The sequence below is a fragment of the Microchirus variegatus genome (assembly GCF_963457635.1).
Source record: "Microchirus variegatus genome assembly, chromosome: 8".
Classification (NCBI taxonomy): domain Eukaryota; kingdom Metazoa; phylum Chordata; class Actinopteri; order Pleuronectiformes; family Soleidae; genus Microchirus; species Microchirus variegatus.
This window is the reverse complement of record NC_139809.1, coordinates 9,919,218-9,947,060: the sequence shown is the minus strand read 5'-3', so window position 1 is coordinate 9,947,060 and position 27,843 is coordinate 9,919,218. Positions and strand designations below refer to the sequence as shown.

The window sequence follows — 27,843 nt, the reverse complement described above, 5'->3', positions numbered from 1 at the left end:
CAGTGAACAAAATCCTATTATTCCACTACACGTTAAGCAGATACTGTAAATCTAAATGACTACGCAGCTCCAACTACTGCACTAATATTACTTCATTTCTTGCATGAGCAAGTACATAAGAGTTAATAGTATTATCCTTCATTGATAATCATTAGCATTTCTATATAACTTTGTTTATTCTTCCAGTTTAAGTCATACAAAATAGAATATGAATCTGAATACAAACTAGTGTTAATTATTCCAAAAATATATAAGCCATTACCTCCTGAAAGTGACTACACATCAGTGCCAACGATGGCTAAAGCAGCTCATTGCCATTGGGAAAAATAAAATAAAAACGATCGACAAAATCAAAATAAAGGAAAACAAAACAAACAAAAAAATCAAATGGCAACTGTCATTTGAAAAATAAAAGTGTAAACCAACAGTAATGATTGGATTCAGATTTAAAGAAATAAACAAAACCTCAAATCTCCCAACAATAACTCAACATTAGAGGCATAATATTCTGCCTGGTTATACATTCATAAAGTTGGCCGTTTCATTTCACACAGAGAAACAGAGCCTCTGAAGTATCTCGTCGTCATTTACCAGACACTTAAAAGCTGCTTTCAGACACTATCACAATCTGAGTGCTGGTTGATTAATGAGTATTTAGAGTATGCTCTCTCTCAGGTTCCCACTGCTCGTGTTTGACTGCTGACTTTCACTTTTGGCCGCTGATGTTCGGTTCCACGTGTGAAAGTCCAAAAGGGCTTGGCTGAGTTTCTCCATCCAGTCCAGTCTCTCCTCTTTAGTGTCAGCAGAAAACCAACACCTGAGCAAGGCACACAAACAAAGCAAATCAATGTGTGTCGCCTGATGAGGAAGAACACTGCAGAACTGAACTTATAGCCACAACCCAACTATGACATCATGTCAACTGCTGTACGTACAACGCCCACAGTGACATCACTCAGTGCTGTGCATTCATACATGGGAAGTAGGTAAATCATACAACACACAAAAAAAAGCCAAATCCAGAAATGTACACTTCCTTAACTCCCAAATATCTATTTTTATTGTCTTACTTGGCCATGGCTTCCCGGCTGTCGTCCTGCTGCTGGTGTGGGATGTTGCGCACCAGCTCGAAGGTAAAAGGTCGAGCACACGAGTCCCTCTTGACCGGCCTGACACACTGACTGGGAGAGCTGGACAGGTGGAAGCAGCCCTCCGCTTCCTGACAGATTAATAAAGAAAAAAAAACAGAGTTTAGAATCAAACCTGATGACGTCATCTGCACATTTCACCTGTCGGTCTGTTAACACCTACCTTGGTTTCTTTGTCGTTGGGGTGGTTCCAGTAAAACATGCTGCATCCCTCCAGGACAAAATATCTGCGATGCCACACCCCGTATCCACTGATCAGCTCAAACATCGTCTGGGAACAAGACCAGGAAAAACAGAGGCGTGTGAGTGTCTACAGCTAAATACAAGAAAAACACTGAGTTAAGCTTTGTATTCCCACTGGAGCGGAGTGTAAATCTCACACCATTTGCTTTAAAACGTCCACCGTTTAACAACAAGGAGGGTTTGTATGCACTACTCATGTCTGTATTCATCTTTACATCATAGCTGTGACCCTTCATATTTGCACCCTTCATATTTATACCCATATCGGCACATATTTGTGTCTGCACTACTTGTATTTATATCCATTTGTACCTCATTGTATTTTTTACATTCTATATAGATGTGTTTTTTTTCTCTAACTTATGGTGATGCGCTGCTGTACCCTGGAACCTGAATTTCTCTGAGTGAAGCTTCAAAAGGGATCAATACAGTTGGTTTCTATCCTATCTATAAGTGTAAAAGTTTGGTTTTCACTTAAAGAAAGGGCCTTACTTTACTGAGGCCGCCATCTTGCTACAGCAATGGATAAACCAGCCAAACCATGCATCTTGCATCTTTAAAGCTCACATAGAGTGGTCCTGTTGCACATGTTAGTTATGGAGGTCTACTTTCATACATTAACTTGTTTTTATGGTCAAAAACCTCCTAGTTGCTGTAAATGAACCGATAGAAATCTCTCCTTACTGAAGCTCTCGTCAGTCGCGGTGTTTCAAACTGAAATCTATCTCACCCCCAGAAGACAGAGTGTGTTGTGATTGGCCAGCCAGCGTAGAGTCTTCCCAACTGTTTTAGCACACCAGCTCTCAGAAGCGCAGCTCCCCCCTCTGGAACAGTGGATGCACTGCTACTCATTATCAAAACATTGTTTTAACAATGTTTAAAAATAGTTTTGTCATGACTCCCTGCCGCAGCCCCTTTTATGACTTTGACCCGTAGTCAGACCCAGAGTCAGAAGTCACTGTCGCTCGTGAAACACCTCCACAACGGACGTTGTTCTACTTCTGCGGTACAGTGTACGCAACCGGGTGTGCCCTGACCAGGATCCACTGTTCAGGAGAAAAACCTTCAGGGCTTCATAAACGAGGTAATGTCGCAGATACACACCAAAAAGTTTCACCATGAGAGGTCACTAATTCTTACAAATTGGACCTTTAAAAGGGGGAACATTTGCAATAAGCCTAACCATAACACAACACTGTGGGGGGAAATGCTATATGTTTTTTGGATAAGAATGACCACAGTTCCTTTGAGTCTTAAATCATCCCAGTGGCAAACACTCAAGCATAATTAAAAAAAAGTTGTTGTCGTTTTTTTTTTTTTTTTTAATCACAGTGATAAGTTTAAGAGAAAGTGTTATAATAAATAAAATAATAATATTTTAAAAAAACATCACTGACCAAGAAGCCTTGGTGCTGCACATTAGAATGACTCTGGCTGTCCAGTCGTAGGTAGATGTTGCCCTCTAGAGGAGAGAGAAAAGGCACCTAGAGGCCGGAGGAGAAGAAGAAGAGGGGGATCACACCGTCAAGCTGGTATGAATGTTTAAGATGCAGAAACACAAAACAATATTTAGATGACATTACTTTCAACATGCTCTGCCTTCACTTTGACAAGAAAAACATGTCGATTTTGGAGTGTTTGTGTTTAAAATGCAACAGAGACTGAGTGAGAATGTAGAAGGTGAAGTGGCTGAAAAAAAACAAAAAACAGAGTGACACCTTTTCCTGAAACTCATCTCCCAGCAGCCTCCTGATTTTGCCTTCGAGTTTCATCTGAGTGGAGGAAGCAGGACAGACGGAGGGAAGGGAGAGACAGATACATTACATCACCAGTGAGCCCACCACGTGAATTAACTTCTAAACAGAGGGACCGTTGTGCTGTGATCGATGTGTGTCTGTGTTTATTCAGTGTTGATGATCAGAAACAGAATATATTCAGCAGCAAAGAAGGGTGACAGCGAATGTGTGATAGGAGTCGTACCTTCCTATTATTAACATGATTTAAATGAGATTTCAGGCCCAATGTGACCATGTGTGAGTAGCTCACACTTAGTTACCTTATCCAGAGGGAACTTGCTGTGTCCCAGTGAGGTCAGGGTGAGCTTATGGGAGCCTACAAGACTAAAGTTACTGGAGCGCCGGGGGTTGAGCGCAGGCAGTGCGGCAGCTGAAGAACGATAAAGCACAGAATGAAATCTCAACACAAACACAAAGAGTTACTTGTTGGGTAAAAGAGGGAAACATTGCATCCAATTTTGACTGAAATATACTTGACTAACCTGCCAAAGTATTACTGGATCTCTGTGTGAAAACAAAAAAGATTTTGAATAAAGAAAAACGGCAGATACAACTATATTTGGGCATTAAATAAAAATGTATACTCACTGTGATAGTGTGCAGCAGCTTTCTTGGTGTAACCTAAAGAGGTAAAAGAAGCCACAAGTGAGATGGATATAAATGAACAAATGTGTTTTTATTTGTGAGAAATTCACTCACTTACCCGTGACTTGGTGGTTGCCCGGTCCACGCTGCAGTGACCACTGGAAGTATGGGACTAAATGATACAAAAATAGGCATGTTTTTAACAAATAATCCACATATCACAAAAAAAAAAGTTAAGTCAGGGGTCTCAAACTGAAATGACATGGAGGCCACTTGGGCCATTGAAGTGGGGAAAAAAACCTTTTTCAGTAGGAATGAAGCGATATGACCATATTATCTGCAATACATTTAATAGAATGGTTTAGAAGAACGTACTATTTATGATGCAAAATGCCTCTGTACATACAAAAAAAGGGACAAAAATAACTGATTGATTAGGAGGCCACGAGTTTGAGACCTCGGAGTTATGTGGATTTAACAACTTTGGATTTGGGGAAAAATAAATTGGGACTCACTGTGGTGGCTGCCACTTTTACAGCACTGTTCCTTTTATTATGAACTAAAATAAATTATAAATTCAAAGATCTTGGTGGTCTTTCATGGTTTCTCCTTGTCAAACACGCAGTGACAACAGCAGTAAGCAGTATCTTCCTCTCATCCCCTACTCTCACATTTGTGTTGAGGAATATACAGGACAACAGGAATCTTCTAAATATAAATGAATGTTCACAAAAGAAAGCTTCAGATTAGTGTGTCAGTGTTTTGTCTCACCAGGCTGTAGACTTCCACATCGATCTCGAAAGTTGAGCGGATGTCCTTCCTGAAAAAGAACAAAGCCAGACAAGATTTAATCTACAACACAGTTTTAATAGACTGATTAGATCAAGAAGCACATCATATTTCAGAATCTCAACAGGAAACCGGCACAAAAAAACAACATTTTAAAAATAAATTTCCATTAAGAAAGCCACACTATTATTCCAGGAGAATCCATCAGATAAACAAACAACAACTTGCAGATAAAGCACAGCTTACAGAGTGACAGAGGTCGGGAAGGAGATGGTGTCTCCGTTCTGAGCGTCAGCAGCTGTGGCAAGTGGAGTGGCGATGATGTTGCAGGGTCCGTAACGGATCAGGATGAAAAAGTAATGACTTGGGCGACCTAAACAGTTAATAAACAGTCGTGTTTAACAGGATCTTTGCTGGGAAATATTTCATATACAGCAGGGGTGTCAAACTCATTTTCACTGAGGGCCACATCAGCATAATGGTTACCCTCAAAGGGCCATTTCTTCAACCACAATAAAACTAGCTTTCACTGCCACATCGTTTTTGGTTGTGGCTTTTGTGAACATGTTCTGTTGCGATCACAGTCTCAATCTCAATTTCACTCGTCACATGATGCATATACAGTGATACACTGCGATCTAGTGGCGGGAAATGTAATTTATGGTCAATGCACACCATTGCAGCATAGACCTATTTTAACACCGAGTTTGACACGTGATTTACAGGTTTGTTCTGAGACCGTTGATGTTTCTCTAGATTTCGAGTTGAGTGACTTGTTTGCAAAGTAGCTTAGTAGAACCTTCAATCATGTTTTAATGTTAGGTGTAATGCTGTGTATATAATAGAAATGGTCTCTTTGCCATCATACCTGTCCGGCTGTGGGAGGAGCAGACAAATTCAACCTTCAGCGGCAGCTGGATGTTTGTGATGCCGACGGTCCCTCTACAAGGCTGCTGAGAAATATGCTCCCCGTCCTCCTTTGACGACTCTCCAGTCTTGGAGTTCCTCTCTGCCCTCAGTCTGGACACCTCGGCCTGTAGAGCAGAGCGTTTCTCACCTGATACAAACAGATCGATCACAGGAAGACGAAACAAAGGGGTAAAATCACCTTATCATTTTTAGTTGCAGACCCTTAAAAAACAGATACAAGTATTTTATTATTAGTCCTGCTGCTAGTCTAATGAATAAAAATAGATATAATGACTGAATATAAAAATGTCCAAAGAATAAAAAACAGTATTAAATCAATACTGAATAATATGAACAGTTTGTGTATGCCTACTATATACTGTTTGTATATATGTGTAATACATACATAACATAGATTAGACCATTTAAACATAAAGCCTTGCAGTCTACATACAGGACACCAGCAGTAGTTTCTCTGCTTCAGCCTCCTCCAGTGAGCCTCGTCCGTGTTCCGCATCAGTACAGCAGCTCAGAGCCTGCAGTGTCTGGTTGATCACAGTCTGCAGTTTCCCTGCTTCTTCGTTGAGAGCCTACAAAGACACGGAACAATTATAGCTGGTGTTACAGCAAAACAAATGTGTTTAAGATTTAACGCAGCACTTAAATAACGATATTCTGACAGATATGACTAATGTAGAGTGTTTGGTCATTCCTTTTGGTCTCAGTAAATCTAGGAGAAACTTTTTGAGTGACCCATAACACTTTATCTACTCAGGAGACAAAAACAGATCCAGTGTGAGAATAATCTGATCAATATACAAACACTGTGCTACACACCGTGATCCTCTCCTTGGTGTCGACAGAACTTTGAGGCTGTGACTTCTCTGGAGCTCGTCTCTGAGGCCCAGGTGTCACGCTCTGAATGGTGCGAGGTTTAGTCTGCCTTTGTGTGCGGTAGGCATCAATACTGTCAGGCACAGAAACATCCCATGTGAGATACACACATTCAGCAAATTACAACAGTTATTCCAGGCCTACGGTTTTATAGAACTGTGTGGAAATAAAAAGTATACATTGTCGTGAATTCACAGAATTGGTCTCTAGTCATTCTTATAACTTTATTATGTGAAGATTTCAATGTTGTAATACAAAGACATATGAATGTTGCTGGACAAAAGACTACCAATTTGAGAATGAGAATTCAATCTGGGATTATTCTAAACAGAGTTTTTTAGTAATGGCTGTGCTGCTGCAGTGAGCTATACCTGTACAGAGGAGCAGATTCAGCAGGAGGGGTGGAGGTCTCTCCAGGAGTCAGAAGCAGAGATGGAGGATTTGATTCCTTGCTGGCTGCTAACCGCTGTTGGTGAAATATGTAGCATTAATACTTGAAATATTTTCCCAGTTTCTATATCTAATAGCTTCCCCAGCTTTACTTGTACTAGAACACTCCTCATATGAAACATATCCCCAGTTTTACTTAAGTTTTTTATTTACCAGAGGTGTGACCACAGCCTCCACAGACTTGCTGAGAGGGGATAGGATGCCACTGGGAGGGAAAGTGAGCAGGTCATCGCCATTGCTCTCGAGCTTCTTGCTCTCATCACACTCCTCTTTTGCCTCTCCTTCTTCTTCACTTTTCTCCTTCTCGGACTCCGTGTCCATTTTATCTTTGTCCCCGGAGAAAACGCCAATGCCACTATCGCCATCGCCATCCTCCGCCTCCTCGTCGCCGCCCCTCTCCTCCTCCATCCTTCCAGCATATTCCAGCACCTCCTCAAACATCCGATCGATTATTTCAGCGGTGTTGGTCTCATCATGAGAGCTCAGCTCGGCATCTGAGAAACAAAAGATTTTTTTATCTTATCTAAGTACTAAAATTAATTTCAGAGGCAAATGGATGACAATTTTTAATAATAGGAAGGCAGGGCTGGAGAAATTTGAGAAATAAGTTATTTAAAATCTAAAAGATACACAGTTGTGATGTTGCATTTAATTCCTTCAAGTGCACCTGTGAGTGTAAAGGTATTTTTCCACATTCGGTAATAGTTTCAGGAGGCAGTTTATCAAGGATGATGGATTTTTGCCCAACCGACAACTTCACCACGGTGTTCCACCTCTCCTCAGGCAGCCCAGTGCTCACACGTACAGTGCATTTTCTGACCGGCCTTACCTGAGAAGCTTGTCTCTGCCATGTGCTCCACATAAGTGCTGGTCTGAGACAGTGCTGAGTCATTGATCAGCTCAGGCTCCAGGATGAAAGTAACTTTCTTTCTGCCCTCTCCTCCTTCCTCTGCCTTGTGAGTTTCATCTGACTGCTCATGCAAACAACCCTTTCTTTCATCCACTGATTCTTGCTCCATTTTTTCTGTCAAAACACGCTCTGAAACCTTGGCCTCCGTCAAACCCAGAGCCGTGTCATTTGCATCAATGTCTAATGGCTGCTCTACATCTTCAGTGTCTCTCTGAAGGCCTGTTCCGAATGCCTGAGCCACATCTACAACAGGACATGACTCCATTTGTTTCACTTTGCCATTTGACACTAAATCAACTGGTTCCACTTCATCATCAACTGTCTGGATGTCTTTCGACTCTCGACATACATCTTTCTTGTGGACACAGCCCTCTGCGTCTTTTTGAACTTGCAGTATCGTAAAATGATCAGGATCTCCACTAGCTGCTTCCTCCTTATGAGGTTCAAATGACTCCATGTTCACTTGATCACTGTTTAATATAGACTGGTTTTCTTCTGCTCTAGGTTTCTCATCTTCCTGCAATCCAGAGGCACTGGTGATCTCAGAGGAGACTTCGCCTAAACATTCACTATCATTACTGGCAACACTGGCTGCCTTTTCCTCTTCCTTTACATATGATTTCATCTCTCCTTCTTCCTCTTGAGCATACAACTCCTCCTGCATCTCCTCAGACAAGAGAGACTCTTCCCCTTTACACACCTTGTCCTGAGGATATTTCCACATCTTAAACTCCTCATCTGTTGATGGTTCAATATCCTCGTCATTGAAGATCGAAGAATCCTCCATTGGTTCTTCTTCGTCTTCTTCAAACAAAAATCCCTCTGGGCTGCTCTGCTCAGGGACAGTGGAAAACCCACCCGTTTCTGTCTTGTTTGACTCGTCAGCAGGAGTCAATTCAAGCAGTCTCTCTTCGTTCAAGTTTGACACTTTCTGATCTTCACTGAAAGACAACTTCAAAACAGCCTGTGCTTCTTGGGACCCTAGCTGCTCTTCCTCATTCCCAATCAATGCCTTGTGGTCTCTCTCTTTTTTGAGGTCTTCACCCTGTTGAGTATTTTGCTCTTCGGTTTGCAGTTGCCCTGCTACAGGTGCTGCTGGGGCTTCAGAGTCACAGTGTGCCATTTTACCTGTTGAAAGATTAATCTTACACTTCAACACTAAATGCCTTCAGATAATAGGTGCTCAGTAAATGATGGATCAGTCATTACACTGTAAAGCCAATTATATTATATGGTCCAAAGGCTGAGGTAAGATTGTACTCAATCACAGTGTTGTAATAGTCACATAACAAGTGTAAAATTCTCTAAAGACACTATTCATATAGTGAATATTACACTTAAACTGCAAGGTATAAATAAGAGTCTTTTTATGCTACTTCAGCTTACATGATGCAAACATTGCTCAGATATCACACTATGAAATGGCCCACACAAGTGTAGCTGTGTGGTTATTTAGACTGTAGAAAGAAAATTAAGTTATACAATCCATTAAAGAACACTATCAAGGTGGAAAACATCATTTCAGAGGTCTCACCTGTTGTATTAATAGGTAGATTATCTGCACCTGATGAAGGAGCTTCAGTGAAGCTGCCATCTTTCATCTCCTTGTCCTCATCCTGACAAAATTAGAATGAGAAGAGGAGTTACAAGCACAGCACTGTTTTATGTGTGGTTTGTTGGAATTAAATAAGTAAAATTGAAACAAGAGATGAACATAAAGTTCCAAATGTGCTATTGAACTAACACAAATCTCACATGGACATGCACTGTAGGAAATGAACTGAGAAAGGAAAAGGAGGAAGAGTGCTAAGAAGAAAATGAAAGTATTACCTGATTAAGTACACAGACTACACCAGAAGTAGTTTGACCACCAAATAAAACGGCTGATGAAAAGTGAGAAAATACCACCTCACTTCCCTAGAGCGACACCACAGACTTAAAATGTGTATTTGCTCTATTCAAGTGAGCGGTGAACAGGTTTCTCTGAGGTCATGGAAAGTCTCTTATCTTGTGATACACCATATTCCCAGTCACCCACACCTCATGTGAGTATTACCCGTGTGTGCACACAGTCACCACCAGTGTGTTGTTTTATATTAAATCCCTGACTCACATCCAAGGGCTGCATAGGAGGCCAATGAATTTTCATTCTAGATCTAGGGACCATGGAGGGAAATGAAGGGCCAGGAGGGGTCATTCCCTGCTAATGTTTACACAAACAAGTGTGTATAAAATATCAAAATGTAAAAGAGAAAAATAAAAAGGATAGCAACATGTTAAAAATTAGGTTTCAATCATACAGTATGAAAAGTAAGTTTATTTTGAGGTATACCAGCCAGGCAAAGGATCACAATCACAAACCCACCTGAGTCAATGAGGGATCAGAGCTGCTTCTCTTTAGCCAGGCATTCTCACTGATTGGTTGGAAAGTTAGCTGGTGCAACTCCTGCTCCCGTTCCTGATGATGACATAACCTCTCCAGATTAACAATTAAATTACTTTAATAAACACAAATGGAAAATTCATTACATTTATTCAAATCATTCAAAAGGGCACAATAGCTGCTGACAGCTTTTGTTAAGAAAGACTGAAATATTTGATGACCACCATTAAAGAATACTTTAAATAAAGACAGATGTGTGTATTCGGTATCTAAATGATTTCAGACAAAGGGCCATTCAACCCACCTGGCGTATACGAGAAGCCTGCTTGGAGCTGGGTGTTGTATCGCTGTGGAGTTTGTGGTGAATGTCAGATACAAAGTTGGAGCGGGTTTGAGGGCAGACTCTAGCTGGGCTTGGTGAGGGACCAGCCTGGAAGACTTCAAACTGCTCCACTCGCTGACTGAACTCTCCCTCACCTGGAGAGACAAAAATATATACAGTAATACATACGATACACATTTGTAACAACACACGATAAACATGACATCTACTTTTAAAAGGTGACAATAATATTAAAATTGAGTGTTGCAACGATTTGATACAGTGCAACACAACATTATGTACCAATAAAAGAGTCACTTCAATAATACAGTAAAATAATTCACATTTGCATGCTTCAGTTTTTTTGTTATGCGTGTGTTCGCATGCATTTTTACCCAAGAGTTGCTCTTTGAAGCCCTTCTCAGGGATGCCGGCATAGGAGCGGTCAGCCCCAGGGTCAGACATGCACCTCTGGGCCTGTGGAGCGTCTACAAAAAAAAATGAAAGAAAAATATTTTTTTAAAACGTCATTCTCCAACCCATTCACACCTGGTATTGACATTGATCCTGACAGACTTGATCACAAGTGAACAGTGTTAAGTTCAATTGTTCACATTCTGTACAGTTAGTTTTTTAGCAATACCTGGTACACATTTCTCCCCTGGGATTAATGAAGTATTCTGATGAAATACAATCTATTACAACAGCGCTGCAATAAAATCTACCTTTAGGATGGCTAGTATTTTTTCTTATTTTGTGAACCTAATTGGATAGGATTAGGATTACCCTCTGTTCTCTGGGTGAACTGCTGGACTCGGGAGATGACTGAAGGAACCATTGGTGTATCTGGCTTTATCGTAAGTTCAGCCAAGCGTCCAGAGTTGGACGGCTTGGGGCTTCGGTTCTCCTGACCTGCTGCCTCCAGACGCCGCCGCTTCTGGCCATCAGTCATCCCTGGGATACATAAGAATAAAAAAGTGTTATAAAAAGGAAATAAACTGCAAGTGTTAGCTTGAAATATGTGGACAACCTCATCATTATGTTTTTGGTTGTGTGATGGATGGAGTTTGATGTCAGTTTTGGTGGTGATTTTTAAAATAAATTACTAATACATGTGCAAACTTACCTGATAAAGAGAAGACATCTGACAGAGGTGCTCTCTGTCGCTTCAAGCTGGCGTTGCCATTGTTTTCCTCCCCAGCTTCCATACTGAGCTGCAAACACAGTGATGTTACAGACCTGGAATGTGTTTCATATTTGTAACTGAACAGGGAGGGATAGGTACAGCAGCAGCAGCGGCAGTAAAACTGACAGCTTAATCTACAATGACACCTGCTTACAAAGACTAGAACTCAAGAGGTACAACCAGGTGGGAGGAATCTATTCACATTCAATGTATATAATATTTTTTACATTGAATGAGAATTCAATGTAAAATATCGTATCAGTGCTCACCTGATACGATCAGGGTTGTTGTCACTCCGTGGCTCAGCGGAGCGACAGACACAGATTAGCGTTGCCATTAATTAGACGTGAATTTTGAGCTTTTCATTTGAGGCTACAGTCAGTCCTCCTGTCACATCCATGTCAAAGACATCAGCAGTGTGGCAGCATTTTTCAAAAATAGATGACGGTAAAAAAGTGGAACACAAACTTTGCAAGCAACTGTTTGACAGCTCTACAAACATGACATATTTAAAAACGCTAAGCTAAGGTTGCTCCGTCCGTTTTGAGTATGAACATATCAGAATTAAAGTATCAGAAAGTATCAGGTGAGCACCTGATCGTATCAAGTGAGCACCTGAAACGTTTTTTTTTTTTTTTTTCCTGTCCCTTTAGGGGCTCCGTAATATTTTGTTGTTGATACAGGATTAAATACTTGACTATGGAAAGAAAAATATTTGACTAAAATGACACAGGCTACCTCACACACAACTACACAAACAAGTTTAACACGTATCTCACATTAACTGAAACACAACAACGCCCATAAATGTAAGATTTCAGGTAATTTTAAAAATCAAACTCATTCGTTGTTGCTGGCTGCGCGCTTAAGTGCCACCTTGCTGTTGCTGACGCAGTTTGTAAGCATTAACAGTCGATAAACCGAGCTACATTAGCTATTATGTTAGCAACAGTGCTCGTCTCGCCAAGCTATCTTTTCCAGAACGTTGACCTACTTAAAAGAAAGGCGAGCTCATTTCAACAGAAACCAACTGCGTCAATAGAGAGTATTGTGCCAAATTAAGCCGCGTGTCTTACCTGAGAACAGAGTGACGCTAACTGACGGAATGTGAGAAACAACTTTCTAGTTAGTTATTCTAAACTTTCAGTCTCCTCCTCCTCTAACTTTGAATTTCAGCGGGTTCGGAATTTCTGACATTCTTCTTCTTTGTTTTCCTGTTTTGCGGCGGGTGACATCCGGCAATCTGTGTATTACCGCCACCTAGTGCTCCGGAGGACAGAGGACGTACAGTATATATCATGACATAAATCTTACCAGAAAATTACTAGAATAACTTTAAAAAAAATAATAATAATACTACTTCAGTAAAAGACATTTGCTGAACCTAAACTTAATAAAATGTACATACGTTTAAGAAGTAAAAGTATGTGCTTTATTATTATTATTATTATTATTTATTTATTTTTTTTAAAGTGAGGAGTAATTGTGCAATGGTAGCCCACTGGCAGGGTTGGTTGTGGGTTCAATTCCTGGCTCTGAATAAGTGTTCTTGAGCAAGGCAGTTAACCCCATGTTGAAGTTGAAGTGTGTGAATGGGTGAATAGCAAAACTGTAGTGTAATGCAGCTCATAAAGACTATAAAAGGGTTATATAAACACAGATCATTACCAAATCTTTTTATTCTGATTTTATTTGGTAGTAACGAGTAACAAACACAGTTAGAATAAATGTTGTGGAGTAAAAGTTGCTTGAAATTAAATAATATAGTCACAAAAAAATGTGCCAAAAAAACCCCACAATATTCTTATGTCTTATAAATATATATTGTAAGAGTAAATCGTTCTAAAGTGGATTTCTTTCCTATATTTCTGTACTTGAGCTATGTCCTCAAAACTGAATTGGGCTGAGGTCATAGTCATACACTGCCTCCTGCTGGACAAGTCTGGAAGTGATGAAGCCACACACCTAATATAACATTTCAGACAGTTTGTTTGTTTGTGGCTGAGACGGTGATGTCATGGACTGAGGAGACTGATATACATATTAAATGATGAACTGTAAGGTCATGAAAACAGAGAAATGTGGTCTACGCATGTGCAGGGCGGTCAGCGGAAGTCGCCGTGTGTATATGTGTGTGTGTGTGTGCGCGTGAATTTAGCTCGTCGCTGCTCCTTCAATGACTTACACACACACTCCCATCTCTCACTTCACTTCTCCCTGTACCAGCAACTCTCCGCAAACGCTATGTTCCGTGTGTGAAATCCTCTTGTCGTCGGACTAACTTCCTCGAAACCTGCACTCTGTCGGTACGTCCTGCTCATGTAACCAAACTATGAAGCTACTTCTAACCATCGCTGTGTGTGTGTAATTGAACCGGAGGTCTAAATAAATGTCGTGCGTGCAAAGTCAGGCTCTTTAAATTAGCATTGAAAGCGGCTCTGCCTAAAGCTGCTGTCAGATTAGCTTTAATTTACTGAAGCCACACAGATACACCCCGTTAGTGTTAGCACGTGAGCTAACAGACTGTGTCCACGTTAGCAGGGACTGAGCCTTGTATTATGTGATGAGGGTGGTCAGTGAAGGGCTGGGAAACACGAACACTTCAGTCTCCTGTTGTTTTATCTGCACATGTTGACGTGTCTAAGCCTTTTGTAGCTAATTCTGTTGTTTGTCTCACGTCAAACCCAATAATTCAGAGGCGTACATCCCGGGGGGCGGCAGGGGGATGTCCCCCCCCCCCCCACAAGGGGTCAGGGGGGGGGGACATTGTGGACACAAATTAATACTTTTAAATAGTATAGTAATATTTGTTGAAGACGCAATATTAGCTGTAACATTTTGATATATTAATTAAATGTGCTTTAAATGTCCAAAGTCCGTTTTATTGTGATACCACCAGCATCCCAATCTGTAGTGGATCTGTGGATTCTAGCTCATTTTAGACATTGTACACCTGTATCATACCTGGTTTTATTCTTGATGGTTGGATGCTGTGTGTTTTTCATTTGATGTGTTTGATGGTTGTTGTAATTTGTGACTGTTGTGCTGCCTTCTTGGCCAAATTGCTAACTTATTGTAGTGACTTTCCAACAGTCTTGGCTTGTAAATGAAACCTACTTGAGAAACAATGCATGTTTTGCTCATAAGTTTTATATAATGGCTAATGATCTCTTTTTTAACTGTGATGATAAATTCTGGGAGGGATTTTCTTTGTTGCAGGAGTGTGTGGGAGCATCATGTGGAGGAAGGCTTCAGCAGCGGTCCTGCTGGCGGTAGCTGTTGGATATTTCTATAATGGCAGGCTGAACTTGCCCGAGCAGATTTCTCAGTATATCAGCCTGCCAATATTTCACTCATTTCCCAGTCCCGACAGCCAAAACGGTGGCGTGGAGCAGGTGATCTCGACCGCCTGGGAAACTCTCATAACTTTACCGACACGCCAGTGGAGCAGAGTGGCTGTTGGGTGAGTCTCGGAGTTCAACTCAAACAGTTCACTGGACGAAATGTATGTTTTTCTTTAGGCCAAAAACTCTCACCTGTAGTTGTTATTGTGCATCTGCTGTACCGTGACGCACGCTGAGGCTTTTGAGAGAAGGAATGCCGTAGTTGCAGTATTGAAGGAGTGTTCCAATCAACATTGCAGTCTGTGCTAGGGATGGGCAAGTAAAAAGTCACTGCATGTTACCCAATGAATATTAGTAGCATTATGCCCATCCCTAGTCTCTACCTAACCCATAGCCCCTGGCTGCTTTAGAGTTATCTCACACACCAGATTTGAAGGACCGCCCAACAGAGGGAGAGACGTATTGTTTCTGCCAATCGAAAAAATGTTATTTGAATTGTATACAGAAAGTTGCTTCCCCGTCACAGTGAAACTCCTCCTACATTTACAGTGAAAGGCAATATGCACGTGTGGTTCACGAGAGGCTTAAGCATTTATTTATTTTAGTTAGAATGGTTAATCCATTCCTGTTCTGCTGCTTATACAGGTCTTGCAGCAGGAAGGGACCTTGAGTGTCTTGAAAGGCGCCTTCAAATATAATGCATTATTATTATTATTATTATTATTATTAATGATAATAAAAGTGTAATAGAAGTAATGTAATTAATCCATGCATTTAATTTTCACTTTAATTTGGTGAATCCATAGAAAATTTGGTTAAAATAATACAAATTTAGTGTAATTAGTGTGAGGCTAACAGCAGACTCAATACATTTTATGAATTGAATGTAAATCAGTAATTAGTGTTTCTCTCCAACTTTCAGTGTGAATGCGTGTGTAGATGTGGTCGTTTCTGGAGTGGGACTGCTGCAGGCTTTGGCCGTGGATCCTGGCACCGGCCTGGATCATGAAGTTTTGCACTCTAAAGATGACTTGAAGGAAGCCTTCATCCATTACATGGGCCGTGGAGCAGCTGCCGAGCGCTTCTTCAGTGACAGAGAGGCCTTTCAGTGGATTGCTCGCGCAGCAGCAGAATACCCCGGTGCGAAGGCAAGGCTACCTTACTTTCATTTCCTTATTTAAGGCGCTTTTCTTTTTAATAATCTTCCTATTCTGATGAACTTTCCTTTTGTCTTCCAGTTGTACGTGGGAGGAAATGCTGCTCTTATTGGCCAGAAGCTCGCCTCCTATCCTGATTTAACGGTAGAGTAGTATGATTGTATTTCTCTCTCTATATATATATATGTATATATAAGCAATTACTGATCTATTAAATATTAAAAGATTTAAAGATTTTAGCTACCCAGATCATTTAGAATCCCTGGACTAAGAATATCATAACATTGGGAAGAGACAAGGTACTCCCTGGGGAGCAGTTCAATACCGACGTGTTAATAATGTAGTGATTATGGTTTATTTGTAGTGTTCATGATGTTTGTCTTACACCACAGGTCTTGTTATGTGGGCCAGTTGGTCCTAAACTTCATGAGATGCTGGATGAGCAGATACTCGTTCCCCCAGACTCGCTGCAAGAGACAGATGAGTTTCACCTCATCCTGGAATATAAAGCTGGTAAAAGGAAGACAGCTTCTACATGATCTGCAGCATTAAACTGAACCCCTGTCGTCGGCTGAGACGTGAACTGTGAACAGCTACGGTATGTTTGTGCCTTCTGTGCCTTTTTAGGAGAACAATGGGGCTCGACTCAGGCGCCACAAGCAAACCGCTTCATCTTCTCTCACGATGTCTCCAACGGGGAGATGAGCTCACTGGAGACATTCGTGGCGAGTCTGGAGGAGTTTCAGCCCAAGCTGGTCGTCCTGTCAGGGCTCCACATGATGGAGGGTCAGGGCAGACAGCTGTGGGAGGAGCGACTGAAGGAGGTTAGTGTCTGAACGCTGTCCTTTTACTGCAAAGCACATGGATGTGATGTGTTTTAATTTTGGTTTCCAGGCACAATATATCAAACTGTCTCACTCTATTACAGCAACCACATACACAATTTAACCACAACAATAGAAAATGCATGTCACGTACTGAGATCATCAGTAATCTCTTGCACACAGTCTGGGGTGACATTTGCTCAAAGTCACCATTAACAACTGTTTTACTTGTATGATTGGTTTCAATTGTAGGTTTACATGATCACATGGTTTCAAATTGATTTGCTTCCTGTTTGCAGGCTGTGTCGGCCATCGCTGACATCCGCAAAGATATCCCCATCCACCTGGAGTTGGCCAGCTTGACCGACAAAGACTACATGAACAGTATCATGCAGGAGGTACACGTGAAAAAGAATTGACAGGGCTTTAAATTAAGTCAATTTCACAGAGTAGTATGGCAATTCACAAACCTTATTAATCACTAAAGTTTTCCCTGTGTTTCCTGTTAGCAGGTTATGCCCATTGTCAGCTCCATTGGGCTGAATGAGCAGGAGCTGCTCTTCCTCTCTCAGGCCGGTGAAGGGCCTCATTCAGACTTGGCTGCCTGGAAAGGCGTCCCAGACGTGGGCCAGGTCACGGACATTCTCCACTGGGTCCTGGAGGAGCACGGCCGCATTGAGCCATCATCGGAGGCGGACCTCACTCGCATTCACTTCCACACACTGGCCTACCATGTCCTGGCTACAGTGGACGGATACTGGGGGAACCAGGCAGCAGCCGTGATGGCTGGTGCAAGAGTGGCGAGCAGCCAGGCCTGTGGTCTCCAGTCTGTTGATGTCAGCAAAGTGGAGCTCAAACTCCAGCTGGAGTTTCACAGCTCACACTTTGAGCCGCGAGAGAAGCTGACCCTGAACCCAGCAGAGCCTGTTACAGTGTGGCGACGAGGTAACATCACCTTCCACCTCACACCAGTGCTGGTTTGCAAACAGCCACTCCGGACAGTTGGACTTGGGGACGCAATCTCAGCGGAGGGACTAGTTTACTCCGAGTTAATGACCCAGCAACCATTCTGAGGTTTTACTTCACTCTGTCACTATCTGGAAAATATTGACCGGATAGTTGACTGAGGAGGCTCGAGTGAAGGTCCATCTGCGGTTGTGGTTGTTGGGTTGGAGTCATGTTTCCGAAACACTTCAAACCTCTTGTGTTCTAAACCAAGCTCTGTCTTATCTCAGTCTAAGAATGCGACCAATTGGTGGCAGTTTGAATTCCTGTCGAGTGACTCCTCCAGCCTGCTTCGATCTCACTGGTTTAGAAACTGAGACAGAACTGGATTTTAGGCTGTGAGGTGGCCTACGCACTCGACATAGATATAAGCCATCTACACAAATAATATACAGACTGAAAACTCCAAAGAGTTTGTCGGCTCATTTAATTTACTTTGACCTGCATATCTTTCAGTATGCTGTGCCTTGGAAAAATGAAAGAAATTCAAAGTTATGAATATTTTATTCTTGTTTCAGAGCCAATCAAACTTGACATTTGTGAGTTATTCCTCTGAGATGTATAAACACATACATATATGTAAATGTTTGACTGGAAACAAATAGGCATCTTACTTAACGGTAGACTCCACTTTATGTTTCTCATGTTTGTTTCTCTTAAAAAGGTCAGGAAAACACTTGAATTGGATCATGTTATCTGGCTCGTCCAAAAACTCGTCATCTATGTTACTGCGAGGATGAAAATACTAGAGTGCCGGCTTTTGTGTTTTCTCAGGTTTTTGATCCAAACACTCCCACTATGTAAAGATGATGCAGTTAAGAGACCACATTAAGCAAAGGAGCCAGTTTCTTGCTCTACATTATGAATTGTGAATGCACAGTTCTTTTTTTTTTTTATATTTATGCAGTAAGGCTTGAAAACAAGCGAATAATTACAAGATTAAATCGGCAGTAAATTAACAGGAAAACAAATGTATAATTGGTGGTGATGGTCTTTCGTTATTTGGTTATTTTGGTTGACAGTTTATTAATTTTTGATTCATATTCTAACATACGATTAAATTATGCTGTTTCGTTGGTAGGTTTCCTTCAGAGTGCTTAGACCATGTTAGATGTACTGTATGTAACTATCGGAACAATGTGTTGTGTTTTGTATACCTCAAATGGCCACTGAAGGCATGCAATAATTATAGTCTTAAATAATGCAAACATACAACAAAAACAGTGTATGGCATTTAGCAGATTTAATTCTTTGCACTAGTGGAAAGTGGCAGGATAGGTGAATGTAACCCCCCCTCATCCAGTCACACACACATTTTTTAGCAAGTACAATCTGTTCGACTCCTTTTTTATTTCATGTTTTTTTTTGTTTTTTTTTAAACATTTCATTTACGTGTAGTTTGTCATTAAAAGATGTATGAACAGTAAAGTTTGGCTTGTGTTGCTGCTGCAGAAAAAATACTTGATTGTATTGAGGTTCAAAAACAACATATAGACATTGGTTTCTCCGTATTCTCTCATTGTAAATTTGAATAATGAGACTGTTGTTTTTGAAACAAAACCATATTTGTCGATGTCATCAATATGAGATATTGTAATGAGTATTTTAATACTTCCTGTTATTTCAATCCACCAATCAAAGTAGTAATTAGAATTAAAAGTGTTAATGATCACTGAGTTGTTTTGACTGTAGCGCTGCTCATATTCACTTCATTTAGTTGTAACCCAGGCAGTTGCATCTGGGCCTCAAACTCCCAGGTCCCCTAAAATATCCATGTTATACTTATATTGATCGTTATCTTGTGCACCAACATAGCCAGCAGTAGGATAATGCTTTGACCACCATCTGGTGTTTGGAACAAAATAGCCCAACAATGCATGAATACACCACATTTGTGAAGATAGTTACTTGGTAGTATCTCTCCAGATCAGTGGTCTCAAACTTGCATATCACAAAGCCTTGAATTGAGGATAATTAAAGTCATCCTGGACATGAATAATGACGTTGTAGATTTGAAATTGAATTGTTGATATTTATAATGACAAAGGCCATACACATGAAAGGCAAAGGTGACGTCATTCTGAAACTGAACTGTATATCTACATATCTCTAACTGTCGTTTTGACTCTGTAGTTGTGAGAATGACGCTGCCGATATCTGTAGTGAAAATAATCCTGTCATATTCCTTCATTCGTGTTCTCGCCATAAGTACACGTCCATTGCTGTGCCTAATACAGTGGCCGGTAAGTGTCGGTGGTCTCGCGACATACGCGGCTGCATTTTATTGGCTTAAACTCTCGGTTACGTGAGCCAATCAGAGCGCCGTACGTCAGCGTCTCTCTGCGCCGTGTTGACGTTTGGCTCGTGCAGGCAACGCAGCCTTGAGGCCGGAGCTCAGAGCGGCCGCTGTCGTAAGTCTCCACCCCTCCGTCTCTCGCCATCACCCGGCGCCTATAAAGCTAACACGACGATCGGGCCCTTTTCTCCTCGTTGATGGTGAGACTGTGCGACAGAAGAATGAAGTTTCTCGTCGCAGTCACGGTCATTGTTGGGTCGCTGGTTTTCCTCGCTTTCCCCGATGGCTCAGCCGCCGACGAGAAGAAGAAAGGACCCAAAGTAACAGCGAAGGTGGGACAAATCCGTGCACTGCACCGCAGCTAATCATTGCTAATCACTGCTAATCACTGCTAACCGATAGTGAAGCCACGTCACACGCTAAGTTAGCTTGTAGCTGTTGAAACTTCACGGGTTCGGGGGGCCTGTGTGCTGCTAGGCTAACTAATTACCACCAGTTACATTGTTCGTGGTAATGCGTCATGAAAGCAGCATAGTATGTGCTGCACGGAACAGACCTTTACTTAAACGAAGGGGGAAGCGTTTGTGCTGCGGTTCTCCGGCCTATACAGTCGGTGTGTGCCTTTAAGTAGTCGCCACAAGCTGGTCGCCATTCCGTTACGCTGCAGTCACTGCAATTACCATGTCCACAGGCTACTTTCTTAACGAGTGACATTGATTGTGTGTTTTATTCACCTGGCTGCAGCTCTGGGAGTGTTGGCACTTTTCTCTATGAGGGTGCAGCAGGTTTGTCCACGTCAACAGGGAAGTGGCCCCGAGGCTCTTTGTCTTGATCAAAAAAAGAAAGTTATTCTGATTGGTTTTGTTGGGAAACATCAAAACAAAATATTTTCCAAAAGCATGTCAGTGAGTAGTATGGCTTTCCCTGATTGATTGTAAGTATGAAAATGATGAGATTATGATAATTAATTTTATTCAGGAGATTGAAAGCGTGACATCACTGTTTGTCTATGTATATTTCTTTTGTGTGTTTTTTTCTTGAAGTAGGACAGAAAGACGTCTCTTTCTTGATTTTCTTTTATTTATTTAACCAGATAAAACCCAGTGAGATCGAAACCTTTTTTCCCCATGGGTGACCTGATCAAGAGGTCAGCAGCACGGTGTCATGGAAATAATGCAGATGTAGGAGACGAAACACTAGTTTAACAGTGTGCAAAGTTGACTTGACTTGGCTTAAATCCACAGTAATAATTTACTGTCCACAAAGGGCTCCAAAAGGGAAATCAGGTCAGACATTTTCAGTTCAGTCTGCAGAGTGTTCCATGCAAAGGGAGCCGGTGAAGCTGAACTTTTCCTCGTTTCTGTGGAGAATGTCACAAACGACGTGCATATTGGCTTTTGGTGTCTTTGAAGAAGAAGAGTGTGCCAATATGAAGGAGCTAAGCAGAGCAGCACATTCCAGTGTGTGCGCACTGTGTGTGTGCACTGTGTGTGTGCACTCCATTCAGATTGCAGTGATGAGTGAGTCGACAACAACCAGCGACAAATCTCAGGGCACAGTGATAAAAAGTCTTCAAAGACTGTAAACATTTGTCCTCATGCCCACAACTCTGAAGCCACCCTTATTGCAGCTTTCTAGGAAGCATAAAACTTTACAGCAGAAAAAGTTTGGTCTGAAGATCGTGCTACTGCCGTGTTGATTGCATCGTGCCTAACAATAGTGTTGCTGTACTGCACTGTAGATTGATCATTAAAAAAATGGTGAGAATTGACAAGAATTTGATGCATGAGATGTTCATATTCTTGATTTCTTGCTAATGTTGTAGAATTAGAGCTGCAACACTTCATCGATTACAAGTCAACAGATGTGGGGTTTTTTTTATGGCTGATGTTGAAATGATGATTCAGAAATCAGGACTGCCAAAAATGGCAAATTTGCAAACTCTCTCTCCAATCTGAATTTATAAATGTCTAAATTGTATAGCACTTATGCACTTTGAGTGTACAATTAAACTATCTTAAATCCACAAAAGCTGCAATCAAAAGACTATACTTTGTCAAATAAACATGAGAGAGATGCAGCTGTTATAGACTTGCAGTGCCACATACACTGAAAGATGTCCCACGCATTTGCAATAAAACTATGTAGTAAGCTTCTTAAACCAAATTCTTGTTGCTCTAAGATGCTACCCATCCCATAATGCCATATCATGTTAAGTCAACTGTTTCTGATTTAGAGTTATAGTAAATACTAGGTAGTTGTTGTCCTTAGAGTTTGTAATGACTGTATTATAACATTGTGTCTCGTCCTGTAGGTCTTCTTCGACATTAGAATCGGAGACGAAGATGTGGGAAGAATTGTCATCGGACTGTTCGGAAAAACTGTTCCCAAAACGACTGAGAACTTTGTAACATTGTCGACAGGAGAGGTGAGAGATTCTGAGCCTTTTTGTCAGTTTGTCGCACAGTTTTGAACAGAATGAGCTCCCACGCGGCCACGGTGACTGACTTACTGTGATGGTGACGAATACTTGATGATGAAGCACACTCTGTTTTTGCACAGTACTCTGACAAAAGAATGATGCAGTGAATGTGTTTTGGTGTGCGCTTCAGCACATTGTGTTCTGTTTTGCTCTTATGCACATGGTCTAAAAGTGTGTGTTTTGTTTTTGTGTGTGAACAGAAAGGATTTGGTTTCAAAGGCAGCAAATTTCACAGAGTCATCAAGGATTTCATGATCCAGGGTGGAGACTTCACCAGAGGAGATGGCACTGGAGGTAAGATGCCAAAAGAACTTGTTTAGATTAGGGATGGGACTTTTTTGTCGACAAATCGATCGACAATCGACACGTGCGCACCTCGACAAAAAAATGAAAAGTAAAAAAAGTCGAAGTGTCACAAACACGTAAGGTTCACGACCATGGAGGTTAAAGAAGCTGTGCATGAAAAGGTGATCCTGCTGTCCAGGCTCTCTGCACTCTCAGATGATGGTGGCTGTGCACGTCTGAGCGTGCCTGTGCATGCAGTGCGAATGAGGTTGCGCTTAAGTTTAGGATGGGGGTGGGGGACATAACACAAGCGCTACACAAATGAAGACGGCATCTCACCCAGTCAGGATCACTGTACTTCACTCTGGTGGACACCTAACGAGCGCAGGTTCAAAAACCTGAGCCGTCTGGCGAGTGGTTCACGCGTTCCAGCGGAGAGTCCGCTTTCTTTTCCTTTTTTTGCCCCTCATTTCTATTATCGCTGTTCTGATGGTCAATAATGGACTTTACAGCCATGTTTTTGAGCCTAAAATGAAGTAGTACAGTGTGCTGTAGAATAGTTTAAACCCCCGCACTGCTGCTGTTGCTGCAAAAAAAAAAAAAATTGACACTTGGACCTCGACAATCGACTCTAAAAATGTGTGAAATTCCCATCCCTAGTTAGATCATGACTTGGTGTAGTTTTTTTCACCACCATAAAGCCCAGTTTCCACCAGTCAGTCCAGTTCAGTATGGTACGGTGCAGTTATCTCCGTTTCCGATGTCAAATGTTATAAAGGTTACCTAAATAAACTATACTCGACGACAGGGAATCATCAGTTGACTGCGACAGTTGCAAGAAAGTACACAGAGTGCTGGATGTCGTCCGTTGTTGCTATTTGTCAACTGTGTCACATTATTCCTCATTGTGGAATTTATTGAGCTGCTACACTGTGACATGGTGGAATGTCGTTACACAATGTAGCTCGTGCATATTTTGTACATTTTCAAATCTGTCCACACAAGTTCGATGAGGGCGCACCATTCTAAACTGCACCGTGACGAGCTGAAGTGCTTTCTACTGTTTGGTGGAAACAAGGGTCAAGAATGAACTTGCATTTAGCAGATGCTTTTATCCAAATCGACTTACAAAAGAAGGTGTATATTTATCAGAACTGTGAGGAAAATGTCAAATTTCCATCCACTGTTCTGTCTGTAAAGCTGCTATACTCGCACGTCTTCTCCACTCAGTAGATTTACTACATCATGTGGGCATGTGGGAATTACATTTCCTCATGTAGCAAATTTTGAATGGTATACGTGTTTCTTCTCGAAGGCAAGAGCATCTACGGAGACCGTTTCCCAGACGAGAACTTCAAGCTGAAGCACCACGGCCCCGGCTGGCTTAGCATGGCCAACGCTGGCAAAGACACCAATGGCTCCCAGTTCTTCATCACTACAGTGAAGACTGTCTGGCTGGACGGCAAGCATGTCGTCTTTGGAAAGATTCTGGAGGGAATGGTCAGTGTTTTCACCTCCTGGGGTTGAATTCTGCTACTGGCTTTTCTTAGGAAACTCGACTCTTAACATGCTACAAATAGCAGTTCCCTGCTTAATGTAGTTTCACGGTTGCAAAACCTTTATGTAGACTGGCCAGCTTTGTTTTGCTAATCTGCTTCTATATGTGATTTTGTCCTAATTTCCCTTTAACTGTAATGGTTTAAAATGATTCTTAATGCTAATGTTGTTACTGTAACAGGAGCTGTCTGTATTTCCTAATATTTGAGACATCCTCCTCTCTTTGTCTTCCAGGATGTGGTGAGGAAAGTGGAAAACACAAAGACAGACAGCCGCGATAAGCCTCTTAAAGACATCACCATCCACGACTGCGGCCAAATCGATGTGGACAAGCCATTCCCAGTGCCCAAGGAGTAGAGCGCTGTCAAGACAAGTTCAGGGGAAAATGGGACTTGGGGGAGAGCCTGATGAGGGGAAATCGTGCAGTCCAGGAGGAGAGGATTTGGTTCATTCTTTATCAACGGCTGCCGTCTTAACGTACCAGAAGAGCATTAATATCAAGCAATCGTGATGACACTCTGGGTCCATTAACCAACAAGCATTCCAAGGTGCACTTAAGTGTTTGTTGTGGGATTCCTTTTTTTTTTTTTTTTGTAAAAAATGAAATCCTAAAATAAAGGTTTCAAGTTTTTTTACTTTTTTTGTGAGTGAGTTATTTTACTTGAAATCTGATCACGGTTTGTTTTCTTCTGTATTAATATGTTTTTTATGGAATGTTTTTTGTGCATCTCTGATTCATCAATTTTTAGGGCTGCAATGATTAATAATTAATTACTAAATTAATTGATAACTATTTTGATAATCGGATCAGTTTCAGAGTTTTTTATTAAAGGAAGTTTTCAGATTTTATGTGAATGTGAATATCTTCTGGTTTCTTTGCGTATAAAATCCTTTCAACTGAATTAACAATTCACCCCACAGAGTGGGAGTGAAGTAATTTGTTTATGCTTCTGCACTTGCCGATCTGACCAACACGGGTCTGTCAGAGGCTTGTTGTATGAATGGGGTGAGGTCTGCCATCTCTGATTGTTATGTTTTGGAGACAACATGAAATATTTGAGAACATAATTACATCAACATTTTCTGACATTTGGTGGACCGAAACAAGTGTTTGATTATTATAAAATAATCGACAGATTAAAGTGAAGTTCTGCTTGTGACCACCGGTGATGCTGTTTACTGAAATACTGCCGTCAGCCTGACGTAAGAGCCAGTGTAAAGCTAATTATGAAGCTGTCAACACATTCCAATAAAAGTCAAGGGATCAGCTTGAGCAGACATATTTCTTTTTAGTAGAAATTGGAATTCACGCAGTGGGATGAGAAGACACCTGCTTAAGCAACAATGAAAAGCTAATGGCTGAGTATATTAGGTTAAGCCCACCATACTTGGTAAAGCAACCACTGTGATGACATAGGAAACGGACTCATGTATAATTTATTCAAATATGGATTGTTCTATAAGCTATACAACTTTAAAATGTGATGCAGGAAACCTTTCCTGTCTTAAAGTCAATTGTGTAGCATCATGCAGCATAACCTGCACTTGACTTGCAGCCAATTTGCAATGGCCACATATGTAGCACAGTAGTTACTGTGTATTAATAGTTTAATATTACACTAATGCTCGTGGGTAGGAACAAAAAAAACAACACATCAGGCTTCTTTTGAAATAAGTTAAATATCAGCAGTTTAAAATGTGTGATTAATTCCCCAAGGACATGTGTAAATGGTAGGCTTTTATTTTGACAGTCTACAGCAGAGGGCTCCCTTGCAGCACAGTGGTCTCTGCTCCCTCAGCAGAGCGGAGGCCGTACATGCTTGTGGTTTCACATGCAATTTAAGAGCAATTAAAGGGAGCAGTTGTTTACTGCATGGTTCTTCAACTGCTCGTGATTGTTCAGGTCCTGCTTGTTTATTTCCATCTCTATCGCACACTATCTCTGAGGGGGGAAAATGATGTGGGATGTTCAGTTTTAACCGTAGTCATCTCCTCGGTCAGTGAGGACACTTTACTACCCGAAGATAACAGTTATCATCTGCCTCTGTACTCGTGGCAAAACCTCTCACATCTGAGCCCAAGGCATGTTCAAACTAAAACCTTGCAGATATAATCAGATCTGGACCGATGACATAGAATCAATGGTAAATTGTGGAGTAGTTTGTTGTTGCCTGTTGTGCAGGCACAATAGTTGGAAGAAAAATGTGTTTGAATTGGCCTTGTAATATATATGTATATATATCTTTATATGTATAAACCAAAATCTACTTCTGACTATATCAGAAAATGACAGTGTGAATTGTACAAACAAAGAAGCTCATCAAAGATATTAGAGGCAGAATTTGAGGGTCATTGTTCATCTCGTTCTTACGCATAATGAAAATTACGTGATTATGTGATTACAGAGTGGATGGTTGTTTGTCTCTATCTGTGGTCCTGGTGTACCCCGCCTTTTGCCCTACTTCAGCTGGGATTGGCACCAGCGCCCCCACAACCCTCATGTGGAGGATGAAGTGGTAGAAAAATGAGTGAGTGACAATTCTGGGCACAATCTGGCCTGGGACTTTGACCAATCGAATGTCTCTTAATGGCTGTTTAACCACAATTGCTTTGCATAAATCTCCATTTTTTTTTTAACCTTTATTTATATAGGTTAACCCAATGAGACATTGGAGCTGCGATCCCAAAATATGAGTATTATAGAAACCATATCAACCAATCATCCCCTGTAGACAGCTGGATTTGCTTGAACTAAAGCAAGTCCTGTTGAAGGTGACTAAGACCTGGATGACTGAGAATCTTCAATGACAACCTCCATTGTGCCTCCTACAGCTTTAAGTTAATTGCTATGCATACATACATATATATAGTGTCATATTCCTGCCAACCACTTCCAAATAACACCATCTATCTCTGTGACATACATTTGATGCTCAGTAAGTTAAACCATTAATTGATCACATTTACAGTGCATCAAAGCTGCTTTGACTCAGGCTGTGTTGCCTCTTCCCGCTAATCACTGATGCATGTTTTAAATAAAGCAAGTTTTTCCCATGTCACTATTTTTACGAGCAACATGTGGAACCGCAGAGGCCATGGGAACAGAGCCGGGTGAGGGAATGTTCAAATTCCTAAACGTGAATCACATCGTCCATTTTGTCCCGATCCTTTCTGTGAAATCTGCCTCTTTAAAATGAGGCTCCCAGTGAGAGGAAAATAGACTGGCCAAATCTCAATCACGAGGCTTTAAAACAGGTGATGGCACTGTTGAGTGATAT

The 27,843-nt window shown here is 41.3% G+C and overlaps 3 protein-coding genes across 3 annotated transcripts; 2 read left to right on the top strand and 1 right to left on the bottom strand.

Moving 5' to 3' along the window:
• Positions 1–654: 654 nt before the first annotated feature.
• Positions 655–11,637, bottom strand: anln2 (anillin, actin binding protein 2; the record flags this gene model as incomplete). Its single annotated transcript, XM_083893745.1, has 23 exons — positions 655–817; positions 1,071–1,219; positions 1,312–1,419; positions 2,789–2,875; positions 3,110–3,163; positions 3,448–3,557; positions 3,670–3,691; positions 3,776–3,808; positions 3,891–3,944; positions 4,544–4,592; positions 4,808–4,934; positions 5,430–5,618; positions 5,925–6,060; positions 6,308–6,437; positions 6,736–6,830; positions 6,968–7,308; positions 7,644–8,852; positions 9,259–9,340; positions 10,090–10,182; positions 10,412–10,584; positions 10,825–10,917; positions 11,216–11,383; positions 11,556–11,637. The coding sequence occupies 23 exons, from the start codon at positions 11,635–11,637 to the stop codon at positions 655–657; spliced, it is 3,747 nt and encodes a 1,248-aa protein (XP_083749871.1).
• A 2,164-nt stretch (positions 11,638–13,801) lies between these two features.
• On the top strand, positions 13,802–18,087 carry adpgk (ADP-dependent glucokinase). Its single transcript, XM_083894078.1, has 8 exons — positions 13,802–13,921; positions 14,835–15,078; positions 15,882–16,107; positions 16,198–16,260; positions 16,509–16,629; positions 16,744–16,940; positions 17,240–17,338; positions 17,450–18,087. Exons 2-8 carry the CDS (start codon positions 14,852–14,854, stop codon positions 18,011–18,013), a joined length of 1,497 nt encoding a protein of 498 aa, XP_083750204.1. The 5' UTR covers positions 13,802–13,921; positions 14,835–14,851; the 3' UTR covers positions 18,014–18,087.
• Positions 18,088–20,327: 2,240 nt separating this feature from the next.
• ppib (peptidylprolyl isomerase B (cyclophilin B)) lies at positions 20,328–25,190 on the top strand. Its single transcript, XM_083893099.1, has 5 exons — positions 20,328–20,573; positions 22,556–22,669; positions 22,924–23,017; positions 24,324–24,508; positions 24,800–25,190. Exons 1-5 carry the CDS (start codon positions 20,439–20,441, stop codon positions 24,920–24,922), a joined length of 651 nt encoding a protein of 216 aa, XP_083749225.1. The 5' UTR covers positions 20,328–20,438; the 3' UTR covers positions 24,923–25,190.
• The last annotated feature ends 2,653 nt before the right edge of the window (positions 25,191–27,843 follow it).

What these genes read in the sequence shown, in the direction of transcription:
- adpgk (XM_083894078.1), top strand. Translation starts at nt 14,852, where the DNA reads ATGTGGAGGAAGGCTTCAGCAGCGGTCCTGCTGGCGGTAGCTGTTGGA. An exon ending in GGGAGGAGCGACTGAAGGAG is followed by an intron (nt 16,941 to 17,239) that starts GTTAGTGTCTGA and finishes TCCTGTTTGCAG; the next exon opens with GCTGTGTCGGCCATCGCTGA. An exon ending in TGAACAGTATCATGCAGGAG is followed by an intron (nt 17,339 to 17,449) that starts GTACACGTGAAA and finishes GTTTCCTGTTAG; the next exon opens with CAGGTTATGCCCATTGTCAG.
- ppib (XM_083893099.1), top strand. Translation starts at nt 20,439, where the DNA reads ATGGTGAGACTGTGCGACAGAAGAATGAAGTTTCTCGTCGCAGTCACG. An exon ending in TAACATTGTCGACAGGAGAG is followed by an intron (nt 22,670 to 22,923) that starts GTGAGAGATTCT and finishes GTGTGTGAACAG; the next exon opens with AAAGGATTTGGTTTCAAAGG. An exon ending in CAGAGGAGATGGCACTGGAG is followed by an intron (nt 23,018 to 24,323) that starts GTAAGATGCCAA and finishes TTCTTCTCGAAG; the next exon opens with GCAAGAGCATCTACGGAGAC.